Source organism: Aspergillus glaucus (genome assembly GCF_001890805.1).
Source record: "Aspergillus glaucus CBS 516.65 unplaced genomic scaffold ASPGLscaffold_1, whole genome shotgun sequence".
Lineage (NCBI taxonomy): Eukaryota > Fungi > Ascomycota > Eurotiomycetes > Eurotiales > Aspergillaceae > Aspergillus > Aspergillus glaucus.
In genome coordinates, this window is record NW_019170453.1 from 249013 (window position 1) to 265711 (window position 16699).

At 49.9% G+C, this 16699-nt stretch overlaps 11 protein-coding genes across 11 annotated transcripts; 6 read left to right on the plus strand and 5 right to left on the minus strand.

Annotated features, from left to right (window-relative positions):
• Positions 1-62: 62 nt before the first annotated feature.
• On the minus strand, positions 63-992 carry ASPGLDRAFT_62631 (uncharacterized protein; the record flags this gene model as incomplete). The annotated part of the gene is made up of 1 exon (XM_022548553.1): positions 63-992. One exon carries the CDS (start codon positions 990-992, stop codon positions 63-65), a length of 930 nt encoding a protein of 309 aa, XP_022405700.1.
• An 8-nt stretch (positions 993-1000) lies between these two features.
• Positions 1001-1931, plus strand: ASPGLDRAFT_115209 (uncharacterized protein; the record flags this gene model as incomplete). Its single annotated transcript, XM_022539670.1, has 3 exons — positions 1001-1326; positions 1380-1588; positions 1642-1931. Coding segments are annotated over 3 exons (825 nt in total), but the record flags the coding sequence as incomplete, so codon positions are not given.
• A 272-nt stretch (positions 1932-2203) lies between these two features.
• On the plus strand, positions 2204-3091 carry ASPGLDRAFT_161033 (type 1 glutamine amidotransferase domain-containing protein; the record flags this gene model as incomplete). The annotated part of the gene is made up of 3 exons (XM_022542470.1): positions 2204-2281; positions 2351-2588; positions 2647-3091. The coding sequence occupies 3 exons, from the start codon at positions 2204-2206 to the stop codon at positions 3036-3038; spliced, it is 708 nt and encodes a 235-aa protein (XP_022405702.1). The 3' UTR covers positions 3039-3091.
• A 311-nt stretch (positions 3092-3402) lies between these two features.
• ASPGLDRAFT_191230 (uncharacterized protein) lies at positions 3403-3702 on the minus strand. The gene has a single exon (XM_022543046.1). It carries the CDS (start codon positions 3627-3629, stop codon positions 3471-3473), a length of 159 nt encoding a protein of 52 aa, XP_022405703.1. The 5' UTR covers positions 3630-3702; the 3' UTR covers positions 3403-3470.
• A 436-nt stretch (positions 3703-4138) lies between these two features.
• ASPGLDRAFT_30775 (uncharacterized protein) lies at positions 4139-5314 on the plus strand (the record flags this gene model as incomplete). The annotated part of the gene is made up of 2 exons (XM_022543978.1): positions 4139-4502; positions 4560-5314. 2 exons carry the CDS (start codon positions 4139-4141, stop codon positions 5312-5314), a joined length of 1119 nt encoding a protein of 372 aa, XP_022405704.1.
• A 120-nt stretch (positions 5315-5434) lies between these two features.
• ASPGLDRAFT_191289 (thiamine-binding protein) lies at positions 5435-6255 on the minus strand. Its single transcript, XM_022543047.1, has 3 exons — positions 6000-6255; positions 5834-5939; positions 5435-5776 (listed from the first exon to the last, which is right to left on the minus strand). Exons 1-3 carry the CDS (start codon positions 6057-6059, stop codon positions 5607-5609), a joined length of 336 nt encoding a protein of 111 aa, XP_022405705.1. The 5' UTR covers positions 6060-6255; the 3' UTR covers positions 5435-5606.
• A 1452-nt stretch (positions 6256-7707) lies between these two features.
• ASPGLDRAFT_40961 (inositol-pentakisphosphate 2-kinase) lies at positions 7708-8567 on the plus strand. The gene has a single exon (XM_022545305.1). The coding sequence runs from the start codon at positions 7786-7788 to the stop codon at positions 8491-8493; it is 708 nt and encodes a 235-aa protein (XP_022405706.1). The 5' UTR covers positions 7708-7785; the 3' UTR covers positions 8494-8567.
• A 695-nt stretch (positions 8568-9262) lies between these two features.
• ASPGLDRAFT_114664 (nitroreductase family protein) lies at positions 9263-10025 on the plus strand (the record flags this gene model as incomplete). The annotated part of the gene is made up of 3 exons (XM_022539627.1): positions 9263-9568; positions 9639-9753; positions 9820-10025. 3 exons carry the CDS (start codon positions 9263-9265, stop codon positions 10023-10025), a joined length of 627 nt encoding a protein of 208 aa, XP_022405707.1.
• A 1761-nt stretch (positions 10026-11786) lies between these two features.
• ASPGLDRAFT_21213 (alpha/beta hydrolase family esterase) lies at positions 11787-12875 on the plus strand (the record flags this gene model as incomplete). The annotated part of the gene is made up of 2 exons (XM_022543073.1): positions 11787-12164; positions 12258-12875. The coding sequence occupies 2 exons, from the start codon at positions 11787-11789 to the stop codon at positions 12873-12875; spliced, it is 996 nt and encodes a 331-aa protein (XP_022405708.1).
• Positions 12876-13112: 237 nt separating this feature from the next.
• Positions 13113-14139, minus strand: ASPGLDRAFT_40966 (chitin deacetylase). Its single transcript, XM_022545306.1, has 3 exons — positions 13674-14139; positions 13249-13613; positions 13113-13193 (listed from the first exon to the last, which is right to left on the minus strand). Exons 1-3 carry the CDS (start codon positions 14006-14008, stop codon positions 13144-13146), a joined length of 750 nt encoding a protein of 249 aa, XP_022405709.1. The 5' UTR covers positions 14009-14139; the 3' UTR covers positions 13113-13143.
• Positions 14140-14372: 233 nt separating this feature from the next.
• On the minus strand, positions 14373-16270 carry ASPGLDRAFT_40968 (CCDC47 family protein). Its single transcript, XM_022545307.1, has 3 exons — positions 16141-16270; positions 15201-16062; positions 14373-15150 (listed from the first exon to the last, which is right to left on the minus strand). The coding sequence occupies exons 1-3, from the start codon at positions 16205-16207 to the stop codon at positions 14775-14777; spliced, it is 1305 nt and encodes a 434-aa protein (XP_022405710.1). The 5' UTR covers positions 16208-16270; the 3' UTR covers positions 14373-14774.
• Positions 16271-16699: the final 429 nt, after the last annotated feature.

A 16699-nucleotide genomic window follows, 5' to 3' on the forward strand; every position in this document is an offset into this window, starting at 1 on the left:
AGCTACAGTCGCTTGAGCAGATATAGAATGCGGAATTTTGGCGTCGTGGTATATCCAAGTTTCTAGGGCCCGAGAGACAACGCCTGTACTTTCCCTCCCCTCGAACTCGTACCATTGACCACATGTGATGTCTCCCCTCCAGTCGTGATATACAGAACATCTGAGCTACCAAGCCGTCCAAATGCCCCCGACGTAGCCGACATTAGAGCACTCGAGTTCGCAATCACTTCCTGTGTCCCGTTCACGAAAACCCGGGTAATGACATGATCCGTAAGACCAGCAAGATATCCAACTCCCTGGCGACTAATGGCAAAGTCATCTGCCAGTGCGCCTTGGCTGATCATTTCGCGAGAGCCAGTTGCTCGACCAGTCGTTGTGTTCACTGGGATACGGCAGAAAAGTCGTTCCGGTGTGTTGACATAGTAGACATGGCCATCGTGTACCCTCAATCCGTTGATCCCGAGCAAGGCACCCTCCTTTGTATTCGCGGCCATGGTCTCGTCTTTCAGTATCACGGTATAGTTTCCGGTGTTGGTATCAAGACGCCAGACCAATCCAGCCTTAGAGTCAGAGATGGCCACCGTTCGAGTATCAGGGTCCAACACCGCCATGCCATTGAGCGTTCTGGCGGACTGGAGTGTCACGATTCGCGTTGGAGTGTTCTTCGTGCCATTGTTCAAATCCACTTTCCAGACGGTATTAGGTGTTATAACGGCATACACGTCTGGAGTGAGCTCTGCAATTCCGGTTACCATTTCAGCGTTGGGGAAATGGTGGAGACGCCGTACCTGTGTGGCTCCGGGTTGAGCCGATGGGATAGCTTCCCATAGCTCGGGGGTGCTCGCAAAAGTCACTAGGAGGTTGCCGTTAGAGAGGACGGCGATGTTTTCCGCCCGGGTGCCATTGGGGAATTGGTAGACCTCACGGAGGTGGAATGCATTGGCGACGGAGGCAAGCAAGAAAGTAACAAGGAAAAACAGTAAATGAGCCATTTTCGAATATAAGAGCCGTTCCGCAGACCCAGTTCTACTCTGGACAGAAATCCTACTCAGCAGATAAGAGGGACACTATCGCAGACATCGCCTACGAACTTACAACCGGAAGCTCGAAAAGCGACACCGCTATGTCATTTTATTTCGACTTTGGCTACGACCAAGAGACAGACAATTACACTCTTACATTTACGCAGGAGTACTCACAGCCAATATTTAATCCCCGGCCGTTTTACAGGTTGAATCGGGTCCCGTCCGAGTCGAGTACTATTCGGATCGATTGGTCGACGAGTTTTAGTAGGGAGGTAGATTCGGAAACTCCTCCTGGTGGTCGGTATGTTCCTAGTCCATTTTCCATCAGTCAAGGCGATGTATCTAACTGTGTAGAAACCTATTTGCTACCGTTTCATACTACCCGCCCGCTGATCTAAACCGCCAAATCCAGGACATCATGATCGAGGAGCTCCAATCTGTCAAGAAAACGCCGGGATTCCTTCCGAATCTCGTTATCCAGCCTTTGTATGAGGCTTCCATTCGTGCGTCGAAGGAGAGAGGAGGAAGTGCCGCTGGTCTAGATGCCAATGGTCCACTAACTGGTATGCTAGCCCAAAATGAATCAATCAAGAAGCAATCCAGCTAATAACCCCAGTCGTTCTTCTGACTACGCTATGGAATAACGCTTCTGAAAACGACGCTATGAATACCTTTGTTAGCAATTGGGTCGAGAAATCCACTGCTGTCACACGGGATGCTGGAGAGCATCATCCATGGATGTATATCAACTATGCAAGCAAAGAGCAAGACCCATACGGTGGTTATGGGGAGGAGAACCTGGAGAGGCTGGGGAGGATCCAGAGGAGTGTTGACCCTGATGGTGTGTTTACTTCGAGGGGATTGTGTAGGGGGGTATTTCAAGTTACTGTAAAAGCCAGAAGTTAGGAAGGCGTACTCATTTTGATATCGATTTCTGTTTGGAATCTGCGGTGTTCAATCCGGGTATGTATTCATATCTTGTTTAACTCCCAACCATGGTTCTAGTATTGTCCGCACCTTTAATCCGCATGATTGACATATGACATGCCAATCTAAATATTTCGAGTGAGTAGATCATCGGTTATTTTGAAAGTGCTTATTCTCTATCTGTCTCTGAGATCACGCGGTTCAATGCATTTCATCCTACATCCCTTCAAACAAATCCCTCGCAATCGACAATGGCCCCAAAAGTCCTCATTGTCCTAACCTCCGTCGACAAAATCCCGGGAACCGACCACCAAACAGGCTGGTTTCTGGTCCGTTCATTCCCCATCCTCCCCATCCTTACCCCGTGAAGCTCTCTCTGGCCATACCATATCATACAGCCGGAATTCGCCCACGCCCACAATGTCCTCAAAGGAAAAGCAGAAATGGTAATCGCCTCTCCAAACGGCGGCGAAGCACCACTCGAACCCGCATCTGTGGAGATGTTTAAAAACGATCCCGTATGCACGAAATTCTTGAATGAGAACCAGTCGCTCTGGAAGACGACTAGGAAGTTGTCAGATGTCCTAGCAGAGGTTGAGGGGTTTGATGCGATATTTTATGTTGGTGGTCATGGACGTATGTCTCACAGCTTGTGCTTGGGATGATTAGAGTGAATGAAGGCTAACTCAACCAGCAATGTTCGACCTCCACGCAGACGCCAACTCCCTCGCCCTGGTCCAGTATTTCGCAAACGCAAAGAAACCCCTTACAGCTGTCTGTCACGGTCCGACTGTTTTTCTCAAGGCCACTGCACCCACCGGCGAGTCGCTTCTCTCCTCTGCTACGGTGACTGGCTTCTCAAATGTCGAGGAGGATCAGATAGGAGCGACAGCGGTTATGCCTTTTTTTCTCGAAGATGAGTTGGATCGGGCTACAGAGGGAAGATATGTCAAGGCTAGCGAGCCATGGGGTGAGAAGGTGGTTGTCTCGCAGTATGCTGGACTGGGTGGGACGTTGATAACGGGGCAGAATCCGGCTAGTACTGCGGGTGTGGCGAAGGAGATTTTGAAGGCTTTGGGATTGTAGATATCCGGTCAAAAAGTTGTGCACTATTGAAGTAGTGTCACTCAATACACGTGCCGTGAGCCATGATGCCCAGTTCTACGATGCGAGTATCATATACCGTTTCTGGTAATCTGCCCTCTTCGGGACCCTATTCCCATGCATATCGTCGTCTTTTGACTGGATCTACCGTTGTCTCGGGCGGAACTAAGTCTGGGGGGCATATCAGCAACCTGCACGAAGCTAACTTTAATCTAAAATGTTTACAAATGGGTTACTGGAGGTAGAATATCTTTTGGCTCGCATCTATCACACCATAATCTGCACTGCTGTACTCCATAGTCTGATCTCAAATCTACACGCGCAGCGATCATGTCTACAGATCCAACACCACTTGCACTGGGGGAGATGCCCTAGAGATCCTGCGGGGCGAAGAATGTTGCAGAATAGACTGGGTCAGGGTAGGTTATTCATATGCCGAAAATAGAGACGCACCATAATGACAGACGCTATAGGATCACAAAACCAGGCAACTAAAAAGGATAATGACCCGTTTGAGCCATATGCAGCTGTACATAGAGCCCTCGTCAGCAACGCACATACACAGTCTTCCATTGCAAGTTTGCACTCCAAAGCCTAGCTATGTAGAAACCATGCCCTCGTAACACCAATCTCAATCGACGAACCGGTGAGGATTAAGTGATCACTTCCATATTCTACGGAGTACATAGTATCTTTTGGTTTAAAATTGATTCACGCTATACCTCATTTGGAAAACACGTGTCTAATGCCCCAGGCAACGCAAAACAGGATCGACCAATCAACAGCCACCTCAGCCACGGCCTGATGGCGCGTCCCCAGAATTGGCGTTTCTAAGAATAGTAGAATCGGCGGTGGTTGTTTGTCTACAAAGTCCACCAGGTGTGTCACTTTTATTTTTAGGTGAATCTCGCTGGGTCGTGATTCTCTGATCTTATCACTTGTATCAGTTTCGAATACTCCTTTCCCCCCCTTCCATCCTCCTTGATTCATTTCCGAACTGCCATTTATCAAACAGCGACAAGCATTTCTCCTCTTGCTGCATTCAACCAGCAGCTGTCAACATCCTTTGTGAGACCTTCAAAATGAAAGGATTAGGATTCCTCGCTCTCCTCCCCCTCGTGGCCGCAAGAGGTCTCCGGCCGCGCAGCACAGCATGCAACAATTCTCCCGATCTATGCTCCAAAAACTACGGCGAAATCACCCATCTAGGCGCCCACGACAGTCCCTTTGTACGAGATGCGTCGACGGATTACTCGACTGCGGGGGATCAGTACTACGGGACAACGGATCAGCTGAGTGCTGGTGTTCGGTTGCTTACCGCGCAGATTCACAAGAAGGACTCGGCATGGCATCTATGCCATTCGAGTTGTGAGTTGATGGATGCGGGGACGTTGACGTCGTGGTTGACGGATATTAAGAAATGGATGGATTCGAATGCGAATGAGGGTATGTTTGTTTGCCTGGATGTGTTGTGGAAGAAACGATAGCTGACGTTTGATACAGTGGTGACTATTCTATTGGTGAATTCAGACGGCGCTTCGGCCTCGGACATTGACTCAGCATACCAGTCGTCCGGTCTCAACAACTACACCTATACCCCCGCCTCCTCCGGCTCGTGGCCGACGCTCCAAAGCATGATCGATGATGGAAAGAGACTAGTGACCTTCGTGACAGCGCTGGATGGCTCCACCAGTTCAGACACATCCTACCTCCTGGACGAATGGAACTACGTGTGGGAAAACCCATACGAAGTGACCTCAGCATCGAACTTCTCCTGCACCCCGGACCGCCCCTCGAGTATCAGTGGTGATCTCTCAGCCGCGCTGCAGTCGAGCAAACTCCCGCTTATGAACCACTTCCTATACCAAACCACCATCCTGGACATCGAGTACCCGAACTCTAGCTACGTCTCTACGACCAACGCTCCATCCGGGGGAACTGGAAACCTGGGTGACACTGCGAATAAGTGCAAGGAACAGTATGGCGGCCGGCAGCCTACCTTCATCCTGGTGGACTTCTTCAATGAGGGACCCGCCATCGACACCGTGGACAGCCTGAACAATGTCACAAATGCCGTTGGCCGCAAGGAGATCAGCGCGGGCTCGACGAGCGACGGGTCAACTTATGGCAATGTGTTCAAGGGACTGGTGGAGATGGTCAACAAGGCCAAGTCTGGATCAAACCCCAGCATGGCTGACTGGGTTTGGGTTGGTGGAGACTGGGGGAGCTTGCTTGGGGGTGGCATTGCATTGAACTAAATGACCGTTACGACTTTCCTTTTATCATTCGTTGTATATTGCATTTTCCCTCTTTTATTCTCCGTTCATATTGGTGTTGGGATTGTACACTCCTTCTTTCTGGGATAGATCATGGGTCTGGATTTGAAAATTGGTATCTGATGCTATTGCATCTTGGACATATCTCTACATAGTATGTCGACGGCGCGGTGTTCTGGTTCATTGGCATTTTGTATGTAATGATGATTCAATAGCGATAGAAATGTCTATTTTGATCTCATTCGTCTTGAGAAAAGAAAGTATTTATGACCCTTTATTCCTTGCCCAACAACTGCCGCACCTTATTCACTTTATCCTCAGCCGTCTGCGCCTTGTCCGTCCTCGATCCTGTCCGGATATCTGTCTGTATGCGCACTATCCCCTGCTGATGAAGCATTGTGTGTGCCTGCCCGATAACCTGGTAGACTCTATCCCAGGGTCCTTCTACACTCTTGTTAGTATGATACTACCAATCAGGCATCTCAACGGGGGAGAGGTTACCAAGCGTAGTCCCAGCAGAATGCATGGTGTATTTCAGATCGGACTTTTCAATGAGACGCTGGACGTCGGCGATTTGAGCGGATACGGAGGGACTGGAAGTTCCCATCTGTGACGTCCTGTTAGTAGATTGCACATGTACTATGATGGTGTGGTTATGTATGCTTACCGGGATCAAGCAGAAATCTGCCGTGCATTTGGCTGGGGTTGGGATTTCGGAGGTGGACATGTTACTTGTTTGAAGATTGATTCAGGTGACAATATTCTTCTAATGTATCCTTTCCTTTTAGTTATTTGTGTTGTATGTTCTGTCGTCCTGTGGTGTTGATATGACGGGGTCGGAGCAAAGTCCGGCGGGGTGAATTTATGCGGAGGGGCATTGGATAACTTCATGGCCATGTCTGGGCGATGCCAATAATTGTACAATGGCCTAAAATTCTAGATGTAGTTTTCTATAGCTATGTGTCTCTAGATTATCCACTCTCTTTACAGTCAAAATGAAACCCCTGATGCGCTACTGGTTATGGAGTCATCTCCCCTTCCTACTCTATATATAAAGCAGGGGTTCCCCGGATTCAGGGAATACAAGGCTGATATGAGATTTTGCTTTTTATTTTCCTACCCCCAACGGATAATTTTGAACACCTATAAAAGATTCCTCATTTCTATTCCATATCGTGAAGTGAGAATGCGAACGGCTGTATCAGCACTGCCTTCACGTCATTGTCGCTGGAACCGGATACTTCTTTTTCGCTTTGCGCCCTCAGCTCAACCATCTCTCCCTCTTCTCGTGTTTGGCAATCTGTCCTCATTCCCGGAGACTTTTTCCCAGTTGAGCGCTCTATCTCTTTCCAAAATCCTCCAGAGCGCGCGGTGCTTGGTAAGCCGCGTTCGTTTCCTCGGGGGATCCTGTTCCCAGCCCGCTGTCGCGGCATCCTGTACGGCCCTTACTCCAGCCTTTCATGCACCATACAAATCGCGCGTGATGATTTACTGATCTGGTTACTTTACAGGTCATAATTGACTGACGACTGTGTGCCCGACGCGCCGCGATCGAGTCCCCTTCGTTACTCCAATTGCATTCGACCGTTGTCCCCTGTGCCCTGGTGACATACGATCAATCACCAGATTCGTTCTTGCATGCGACCTGTCAATATTACACCGTCTGAGAGCGTTGCAGCGCCATCGCATTTTATCCCCCGAAGAGTGCGGCTATAAAGTAAACCGTGTCAACCACGCTGGCGATCCGATTGGCATGAGAATTGGTTATAAAAATCCCGAGAAATTCGCAAGCCCAGTGCCTCGGGTCTGATAACGACGTTACCCTGCATATTCGGTTCGATTTGTCAGATCCCGATCTGTTGATTGCCGTTCGTCGATTCCTTTGATCTTAGAATCCTCCGATTACGTTTTTTTCCCGCTATTTATATTGGAACCTGCTAAGGTCGCGTCTACAGGGGTTCTGGACGCGGTCATTCCACCCGGTTCGGCTTAGCTTGTACGCCGCGCCGTCTAAATCAATAACATTATTGGGAGTAGATTGCTTGCGTTATCGGAAATCGATCGAACCATCGTTTGCGACGTTTCCTCTTCTGGGATGGGTTGTTTTCTGTACACATCACCTAAGACTTCGATATCCTTTTCGAGCACAGTGCATCGCGCGGGACACCCTTCTCTGCCTTACTCCTTGACCGGGATCATCGCCATTTAAACTGAACGCGCCGAAACCCCGCCATAGTCGAATTGCAGGCATCTGTCTAATGCGGTCATGATTCGAACACAAAGGAAAAAGTGTCGCACAGCATTATCACACATCTTAACTGATGACCAATCCCGATCGCCTGGAGTTCCCATTGGGAGCTCAACTCGCTTATCTCGCTGAGGGGGGCGCGAATGTAATCTACCGAATCATATGGGCACCAGCGACAGTGACAGCGGGGCCTAGTAATGGACATATGAGTATACCTCCCATGCTGCGAGGGAAGTTACTCCGACTACGCAAGGACACAAAATCTGGAATCTCGTACCAGGAGATCTCGCGCAATTTTGATAGAATTATTCGACCGTTGTTCCAGCCCGAGGAAGTAGTGGATCAAACGCTCGTCCAACTTCCCAGGGGACTGGTGCAACAGTGTAACGAGCGACTACGTGCAGCTGAGCTCAACGGCAAGCGTCCTCGCAGACGATGCGGGGTGTATCTCTCACTAAATGAGCCTTTCGGTTTGCTAGTGACAGACATGACAACCTTTAACGATCCAGGAATGATAATGGCAGAACTAAAACCAAAGTGGCTTCTCCAGTCTCCATCTGCACCACTTGATGCTCGACGATGTCGTACCTGCGCACTACGGGATATGAAGAACCACGAGTCGCGGAAAGCGTGCGGATCAGAAGACAAATCGTTCTGCCCTCTTGGTCTCGTCTCGGATAAGTTCGAGCATGTCTTGCGCGCGACCCGATTCGTCAAAGGATGTCAAGACCAGGACCGTCTGGCGCGGTTTTTACACCGGAATGACACACTGTTAAAGCTTCAGGCACATCAGAAAGCTATGCGTGATGTTGGTCTGCATGGACAGTCCGCGCAGTCGAAGGAGAGATCGCTTGCCATGACTTTGAGGGACTGCACTATGTTTATCAAGGTAGCGTCCCACCTCTATTTGTAGTGTTGCGCCACAACTAACGTGTATAGATGCCACTGGACGGGGAAGGGCCCGTCGAAGTCCGTCTAGGAGACCTCGATCTAAAGACAGGAGCCGGGGGCAAGGCGCAATACTGGCTTGATCTGGAGAATCGACTTATCTCCCATGGTTGGTACTTGGGGAACAACCGTGGACAGACTTCGAGCGAGTGCGTTTTGCAAAATCCACTGTTGAAGCATTAACACCACTGCCTCTTCTCTTCTCACCTCACCTCACCTCACCACTACTACACTAATAAGGGATCACAGCACCTGGCTCCCATCGACCTGGGCCTGATAGAATATAGAACCGGACTGGGACTGGGAGTTTCGGATTTCGGAGCTTGTTATCATGTACACTGCAGTTCTAATTATTAATTCTCTTCTCGATAGCTAATGCAGATACAAATGCTTACGGAAAACGTAGTCATGAGGAATGTCATTATTAAGCCTACCTTAATTCCGCGCCTGGCATCTTACCATCTTATAAAGAAATCGTCAATTCACGGAATTGTTCCATATCCTCATCTTACTCTACAATCATACAATAATATTGATATAAAATGGCAGCCTTCCGACCTCTCCTCCGCTACACCAGCGCCAGCACAAACATCGGCTCCACCATCCGCCCCGCGCTATCCCCCGCCATCGCGCCATTCTTACGTGTCCCGCTCACCACCACCACCATCACCAAACCCCTCCCAAACACACCCAGAAACCAAAACCAAAGACCCTTCAGCATAAGCACCACAAAAATGTCCGCCCAACCCCTAATCGACGCCTCCCAAACCCGCCGCACAATCTACAAGCTCGGCAAGAACTCCCCCGTCCCAGACTCCAAGATCGAAGAGCTCGTCAACGCGGCCATCAACACCGTTCCCTCGTCCTTCAACACCCAGTCCACGAGACTTGTTGTGCTGTTGCATGAGCAGCATGAGAAGCTGTGGGATTTGGCGATTGATACGTTCTCGCAGTTGGTGAACACGGGCGCTGTGCCGGGGGAGACGTGGAAGAGTCAGTCGTTGCCGAAGTTGCAGGGGTTTAAGAATGGGGTTGGAACTGTATGTCCCTTTCACTGGGAGTCGAGTTGTTGGATTGGGGAGAGGTGAAATGGGTGCTGACAGCGGATAGGTCCTCTTCTACGAAGACCCCGCACACATTGGTCCGTTCTCTGAGAAATTCGCCCTTTACAAAGACCACTTCCAGCCCTGGGCTGAACACTCGAATGCCATGCACCAGTATTACAGTACGCTTCTCTTCCCCCTTTTCACTTCACCGCATTGTGACCAAACAATTAACACGAGACAAACAGTCTGGACCGGCCTCTCCGCCCTGGGCTTCGGCGCAAACCTCCAACATTACAACCCGGTTATCGACGCCCCCGTCGCGAAGCAGTGGGGTATCCCGAGTGACTGGCAACTTATCTCGCAGTTGGTCTTTGGGAGTCCCGAGGGGGGTGCGGGAGAGAAGGCGCAGAAGCCGGTTGAGGAGCGGGTGAAGATTTTTGGGAAGCAGTAACTGTGTTCTCCCTGAAAAAGGGTTGAGGTATTTAGAGGGTATTAGATAGAATATGGTGATTGATTGACATCGTTCGTCGTCTCGTCGTGTCTCATGTCATTTCGGTGTCCGTATCCGTATGCGTATCCGTTTGATTCAATCGACAAACGACACACGACAAACACTATCCCATCCCAGCAGCAGCCCACCCCATCGCCCCTGGCCCACGTCCTCCTTCTCGCCCCGGTGGACGCCCTTGGGGAAAATTATAATCGGAATCCAAATGGCTCTTCGCAGGTAGGAGAACGGCCCATTCGGCGTAGAACTCGCGGAGTTTGCGGCAATTGAAGAGTTTCTTGAACTTCTCTTTGAGAGAGGTCATTCGTTGTGTTTGTTTCTAGACTTGAGTCAGTGATGCAGGGGTGTAGTGTAATGTGTAGATTGTTTCATGGGGGATGTGATAGTGACTCCGAATGACGACAGCCCAGACTTGCGTGCTAGTTTTGTTTTTAGAAGGCGGTGTGCTCTGGCATTGCAGATAACCGAGAGTGACATCGTTACTCTACAAGTCTAGAGCTACTCAGCTACTCACCATCCATCCATCCCCCCTATCCCAAACCACCACGGAAATAGCACCCACAGGCCGTCAATAATCACTCATCCAATATTCAAACCAAACAGAAAGCTATTCCGGCGCAGATCCGGCGATCACCCTCGATAGCGGTCGTTCTAGACGAGCTTACCTGTACTTTTGGGACCTGAAAAATTAACAAGCATGATAATCAGGTACATGATTGACCGTGAGATAAACGGGGTTATATACGGAAATACGTAGTAAACAGGGAACGGAGCGGTATATTTTCGGATCTTCACATTCTCGGCTGGGAAGATCATCGGATTGGCGGTGTTGATCCTCGGTTCTGTACATCATGAGGTCTGGTCTTGCTTTTTTGGTTTTTATGGGGCTTGTTTGGGGGGATAGGAGATAGGATAGAGGGAGGGATTGGGGTGTTTTTTCTCGTTCTGTGTATGTACTTTGGGATTTGTATAGTATACGAAGTATAGAGTATAGGGTATCGGATAGGGTTATGACAGACGCTTAAACCGATGTTTTGTGATTGATAACAATAGGGCAGTGTTGACTTGACCTTCTTCTTCTTCTAGCTATAATCTGCAGTGTCATTCCTTGGATAACCACTCTGACGAGCCGAGATACGTACCCCCAAACCTCAACCAAATGCAGTACATAAGTACTCTGTACACTTCTGAAACACTAACACCTCGGCTAGCACAGCTCCCACGCCCCCCCCCCCCCCCCCCCCAGAAGCCAGGGTAGTGATTGGGAGCCAAAAACACCTTCAAACTACATGCAATTACAAAAGCAATCCTCATCAATTAATGCATTGCTCCGTACAAGATCAAGAAGCCCGGATAGGGGGAATAAGAAAGGATCACCGAGTAATGTTCGATGCGACTAACATTGCATGAGGTGTTTTTATTGGTTGGGTTTGGGGTATGTGTGCATACATTGCAAGTTTAACCTTATCCGTACTGTGTGCATTGTCCAGTATATAGTTCGATCCTTGCCCTCGGTGGTTTTTGACAATTCAACAGCTACTAGTTTGCGCCAAGGTAATAGTTCTACGAACGAAGATAGGAGGTAGGTTTCTAGATTCTATCTATCAGAAGGATTACGGTGTACTCCGTACAGTGTATAATTATCCTGAACAACTGCCCTTTCAGCAACTAACTCACCTCTCCCACAGCAAACAACACAACACAATGAAATTCAACCTCCAACTGGGCATCCTCGCCCTCCTCGGCGTAACAACCGCCCTCCCAGCCAAATCCTCATCCGCATCCGCATCCTCATCCTCCCTCCCCCAACCAAAATCCACATCCCCCGGATGCGGCAACCACCTGGCCAAAGGCCACTCCCCCGGAGACAGCTACCGCGCAAACATGATCTCCGACGACGGCCGCAACCGCTCGTACCTAATCCACCTGCCCTCGAACTATACAACCCACAGACCGGCGCCTGTGGTGATTGCTTTCCATGGACGCGGCAAGGATTCCGAGTACATGGAGAAATTGACGCAGTTTAGTAATGAGGAGTTTAACCCCGATGCCATTGCGGTTTATCCGCAGGCTATTGTTGATGTATGTCTCCCCTACCCCCCTTCAATCCAGATGGATCTTTTAAGATCAAGATGAAGACCAACCTGAAGAAAGGTGCTAATACAATGAAAACAGGACTACTGGCACGTCTCCTCCGGCCCCAACGACATCTCCTTCATCATCCAACTAATCAACCACCTCGAAAAAACCTACTGCATCGACAGCACCCGCATCTACGCCTCCGGCAAGTCCAACGGCGGCGGTTTCACCAACGACCTCGCCTGCGACCCCGTTGCCTCAACTCGCATCGCCGCCTTCGCCCCCGTCTCTGGCGGGTACTACCAGAACCTGGCCTCCGAAGAGGACTGTGACCCGAGCACCGTGAAGATCCAGTGTGACCCGGGACGCAGTAAGGTGCCGATTCTGGAGTTCCATGGCACAGCTGATACGACGATTCCGTATGCGGGTGGGGCGAGGCATGGGAAGTGTTTGCCGGTGGTATCGCATGCGTTGAGGCAGTGGGCTGATCGGAATGGACTTGGGACGAGTAATAAGACGGAGGAGTTGTGGGGTGGGAATGTGCAGAAGTATGAGTTTGGGAGTGGGGAGAGTTTGGGAATAGTTACACATTATCGGATTGATGGATGGAAGCATGTCTGGCCAAGTAAGGATGGGAACTATGATAGTTCCAAGGAGACCTACTTCGATGCCGCGCCGATTATCATGAAGTTCTTTAAGAGGTGGTCGCTGTGAGCACCTTCACTGACGGATATATGAGTGGTTTGTATAATTAGACTGTTATTAGACCATAGAGCTATACAGGTTTGGGACTTTTCATAATCCAGGTATCTTCGATAGACCCTCATCGTCCGTTAGTCCGTTAGTCTTATTAACTCATGCGAGTGTCTACTGTTGAAAACCTGGCTTGGTATAGATATACGTACGCCAAAAGGAAAGTGAGAACAGTAAAATTAGATTGAATTGAATTATCCGGTTCAATATATATATATCCAACCCTTGTCTATTGGTACCACCCGTTCGAATCACCCAAGCATTCCGCCACCGTAACAGCTAAACAAGCCAGTCAGCACCGAACAACCAAAGAGAGAGGAAGGATGGAACATACGCGTCAATCCCCTTGCCTTAACCTCATCCAACATAGCCTGCGCCAGTGTATACACCGTCTGCTCATGCACGTCATGCGACAGAACGATACTACCCCCACCATTCAACTCGTCATTGAACTTGTTCACACTGTTGGCAATCAAACTGGGGTCATCGTTCTCGTAATCCTTCGTGTCGATGCTGCAGCTGATAACATGGTACCCGAGATCCCCCAAAGCACCCAGCGCGACATCATTAGTGGCAAGATATGGCGGCCTCATGTAGGCAGGCTTAACGCCGACAATCTCCTGCAACGCATCCTCGAGCTGGGTCATCTGCGACACGACCCCGTTGTAGTCGAGCGAGGTGAGGTAAGGATGGCTCCAACTGCATCCATGGTTAGCATCAATCACACAAACCTAACACGAGAGGTAGGGGAAAACGCACGTATGAGACGCAATCTGATGCCCCTCACTATGCATCCGCTGAATAACATCCGCATAGTCATAGATGTTCCCGACATTCTGTCCATTAAGGAAGAACGTTGCTGGGGCTCCGTTTTGGCTAAACACGTCGAGGAGATCGGAAGTGTACTGGTACGGGCCGTCATCGAAGGTGAGGGCTATCGTACCGGGGGTCGTGCACCGTTCGATGACGGCACCGACTGCAACGGCAGCATTGGCCGTCGCTCTTTGAGAGGCAATGGGTGCAGGTGCTGCGGTGCTAATAGAGGCAGTGAAGAGAGCGTAGGCATAGGCTGGGAGATAGCGAAGGGACACCATTTTGACGGTTGTAGTAAGAATGAATAACGATGATAGTAGTAGGGTGTAGGTATAGTAATTATAAGGTCAACGAACGAGAAAAGAAGTAAAAAAATAGTGTGTAGAGGAGATTGTAGGAGGTTGGCGAGGCAAAAAAAAAAAAAAAAAAAAGAAGACGAGGGAGAGACGGTCAAGACATTTTGTATGCAGGGCCAGCCAAGCTGCTTTCCTAATACGGCAGGCGCACTGGACGGACTCGACACACACCGATTAGGAAACAGAGACCGAAAGTTTTAGGTATAGTTGCAGTCAGCATGCATTCGGCCTGGGCCAGGGCAGAACAATTGGACCTGTCGAAGAGGCTGATTATATTCTTGTTTGTTTGTCACTATGCTTATCTCTAGCTTATGCTGCAGGCCAAGAGGAACGGGAAAGACTCTACCCAACCGGCGAGAAACACATAACCGACAGGGAGGGACCTGACATCGTATTCATGTTCAAGTACGGAGCACAAAATAGTTGTCCTCGTATTCAGGTCACCGCCGATAACATCCGATGTCACATCGGGGAAAAGAGCGCGCATTAGCCTCATAAAACACATTCATTTCTGGACAAAAGACCGTAATAGACACATCCCCTGCCGCATCTCCTGCCCGAATAAGATTAATATACATTGAAGGTACATGAGCCAAGATCGAATCGCTTTTCAAGCCCGCTCCACGTTTTCTCAATAAAAATAGCATCAAGAAGAAGAATTGTACAGAATGAAGCAGAAAACGCGAAGAATCTATGCCCTCCGAGTGACCTTCTTCGTAGAACGTTTGTTCTCCTTTCCCTTTTCGCGCTCGAGGTACTTGCGCTGCTCCTCCGCATTCATACCCCGAAGAATGCGTTCCCGCTCTTCCTTCTTCTGCTTCTCCGCGGCAATCTTGCGTTCCTCGGCCTTTTCTTCCTCATCGGCACGGCGGAGCTTCTTGATTTCAGCCTCACGAACGTTCCGGACCTTGCGCGTCACCTCAGCACGGAAGTGCGCGGACGCAACGAGCTTGTCAGCGAAACCGAGGAATTGCTGGAAAAGCGGCAGGGTGCTGGCGTAGGCATTGGAGGCGGAGGGAATGTTCATCGACAGGCTAATACGCTTTCTGGGGGTGGTTTCCTCGATCCTAGAATTGTTAGATTTTGTGCGCATGGATGGCTGGAAAGTGATACTCACTTCATCGGCTTGTCAGTAGGCTGGTCAGTAACAATCAAGTACTCAAACTCATGACCCGCCTGCTCAATGGCCTTGATCAACTCCGGAGTAAGAAGCGCCTCGGTAATCTCAGCACTCTCCGTCATCACAGTCACCCAGGGAGGCAGCTTGGCGTTATCCTTGGTGAAAGTGATCGAAGCATCGTAGCGGTCCTGACGGAACTTGCGCATGCAGCTCTTGTGCACAATAGCCCAGATAAACCCATCATAAGCCGAGTTGTTAACCTTCAAAGACGACGAATCCTTAGCGGGGACAGGAACCAGCTCCTTCTCCTTGCCATCGAACGCGTACGAAGTAGCCTCGATCTTCTCAGCGGGGGCAGGCCAGGTCTCCCAGAAGAAGCTGAACGCATAGTCCATCCAGTAGGTCACCGGGTTGTACCGCTTAGGCAGCTTAACCGAGATGTCAACAAAGGCAACATTCTGCCGACCCGTCGCGTAAGAGATGAACTCCTGAGGAGACTTTTCCTTGAGCACGCTGTCCACAGAGTCCAATTCGGGAGTCGCAGTCTCGCCGTTGTGGAGGCCACCGAATCCGACCACCGCAAACTCGTTCCGGAGAGCAGTCGCGTGAGCCTGGGCCCATTGCTTGGCCTTGCGTCGGTTCTTCCGCGTACCCCAGAGATGGAAGGCGACGATCAGAATGATGAAGGGCAGGACCATTGCTTCTTGCATGAAGTCCTTGGGCGATGTCCGCTCCCACACCCGGTACCATGCCGTGTAGGGAACGGCGGCTCCATTGCTCGGCGAAGCAGCTGGTGTCGACGACGAACCGAGGATGGAGGCAGGAGAGGGCTGAGGGGCTTCGACAAAGTCCGCGAATTCTATACAGCAACAGCAGAGTCAGATAAAGTCTCCCAGCAATTGCAGAATCGGAGTTGAACTCCGGACAGATAGCTTACCATCGTCGGGCTTGACCGCACCGGACGACGCGGCGCCGCCAAACACATTCTTGAGCATGTCAGACATTGTGAGGGCGGAGGAGGTACAACTAGCACTAGACAACCTCCGAAAACTGGCGACGTGGCTGGTGCAAGAAGGAGAGGAAGCCAAAGTTCGCGGAGTTGAAGACGGAACGTGGACGTTGGCAGAATGGCAGGCGGTGGAGCCAAACTTAAGCGGCCGAACCATGGGGCAATATTTACACCCGTTTGGAGTAACCTACGGAGTACTCTGTACACCTACTACGATAGCATTATTAGGACTTAGACATTGTTCAGTTTTTCAAGACACATGAAGATGCGACATGCATAAAAAAAAGGTGAGTTGGCAACATTAGTCAGATGCATTCGCAGCCGCATATCCTGAAGTGCATCTGGTCACACCAGAAACGAGGAGAAAATCTCCGAATCATATATGCCAGTAAGAAACTAAAAATATATTTGAAATGCACTTGACGCTGGAAAATATGAATTGTTTTCTATATACCGAATGGACACTATGGTCCTTCCCAGCTCCCAG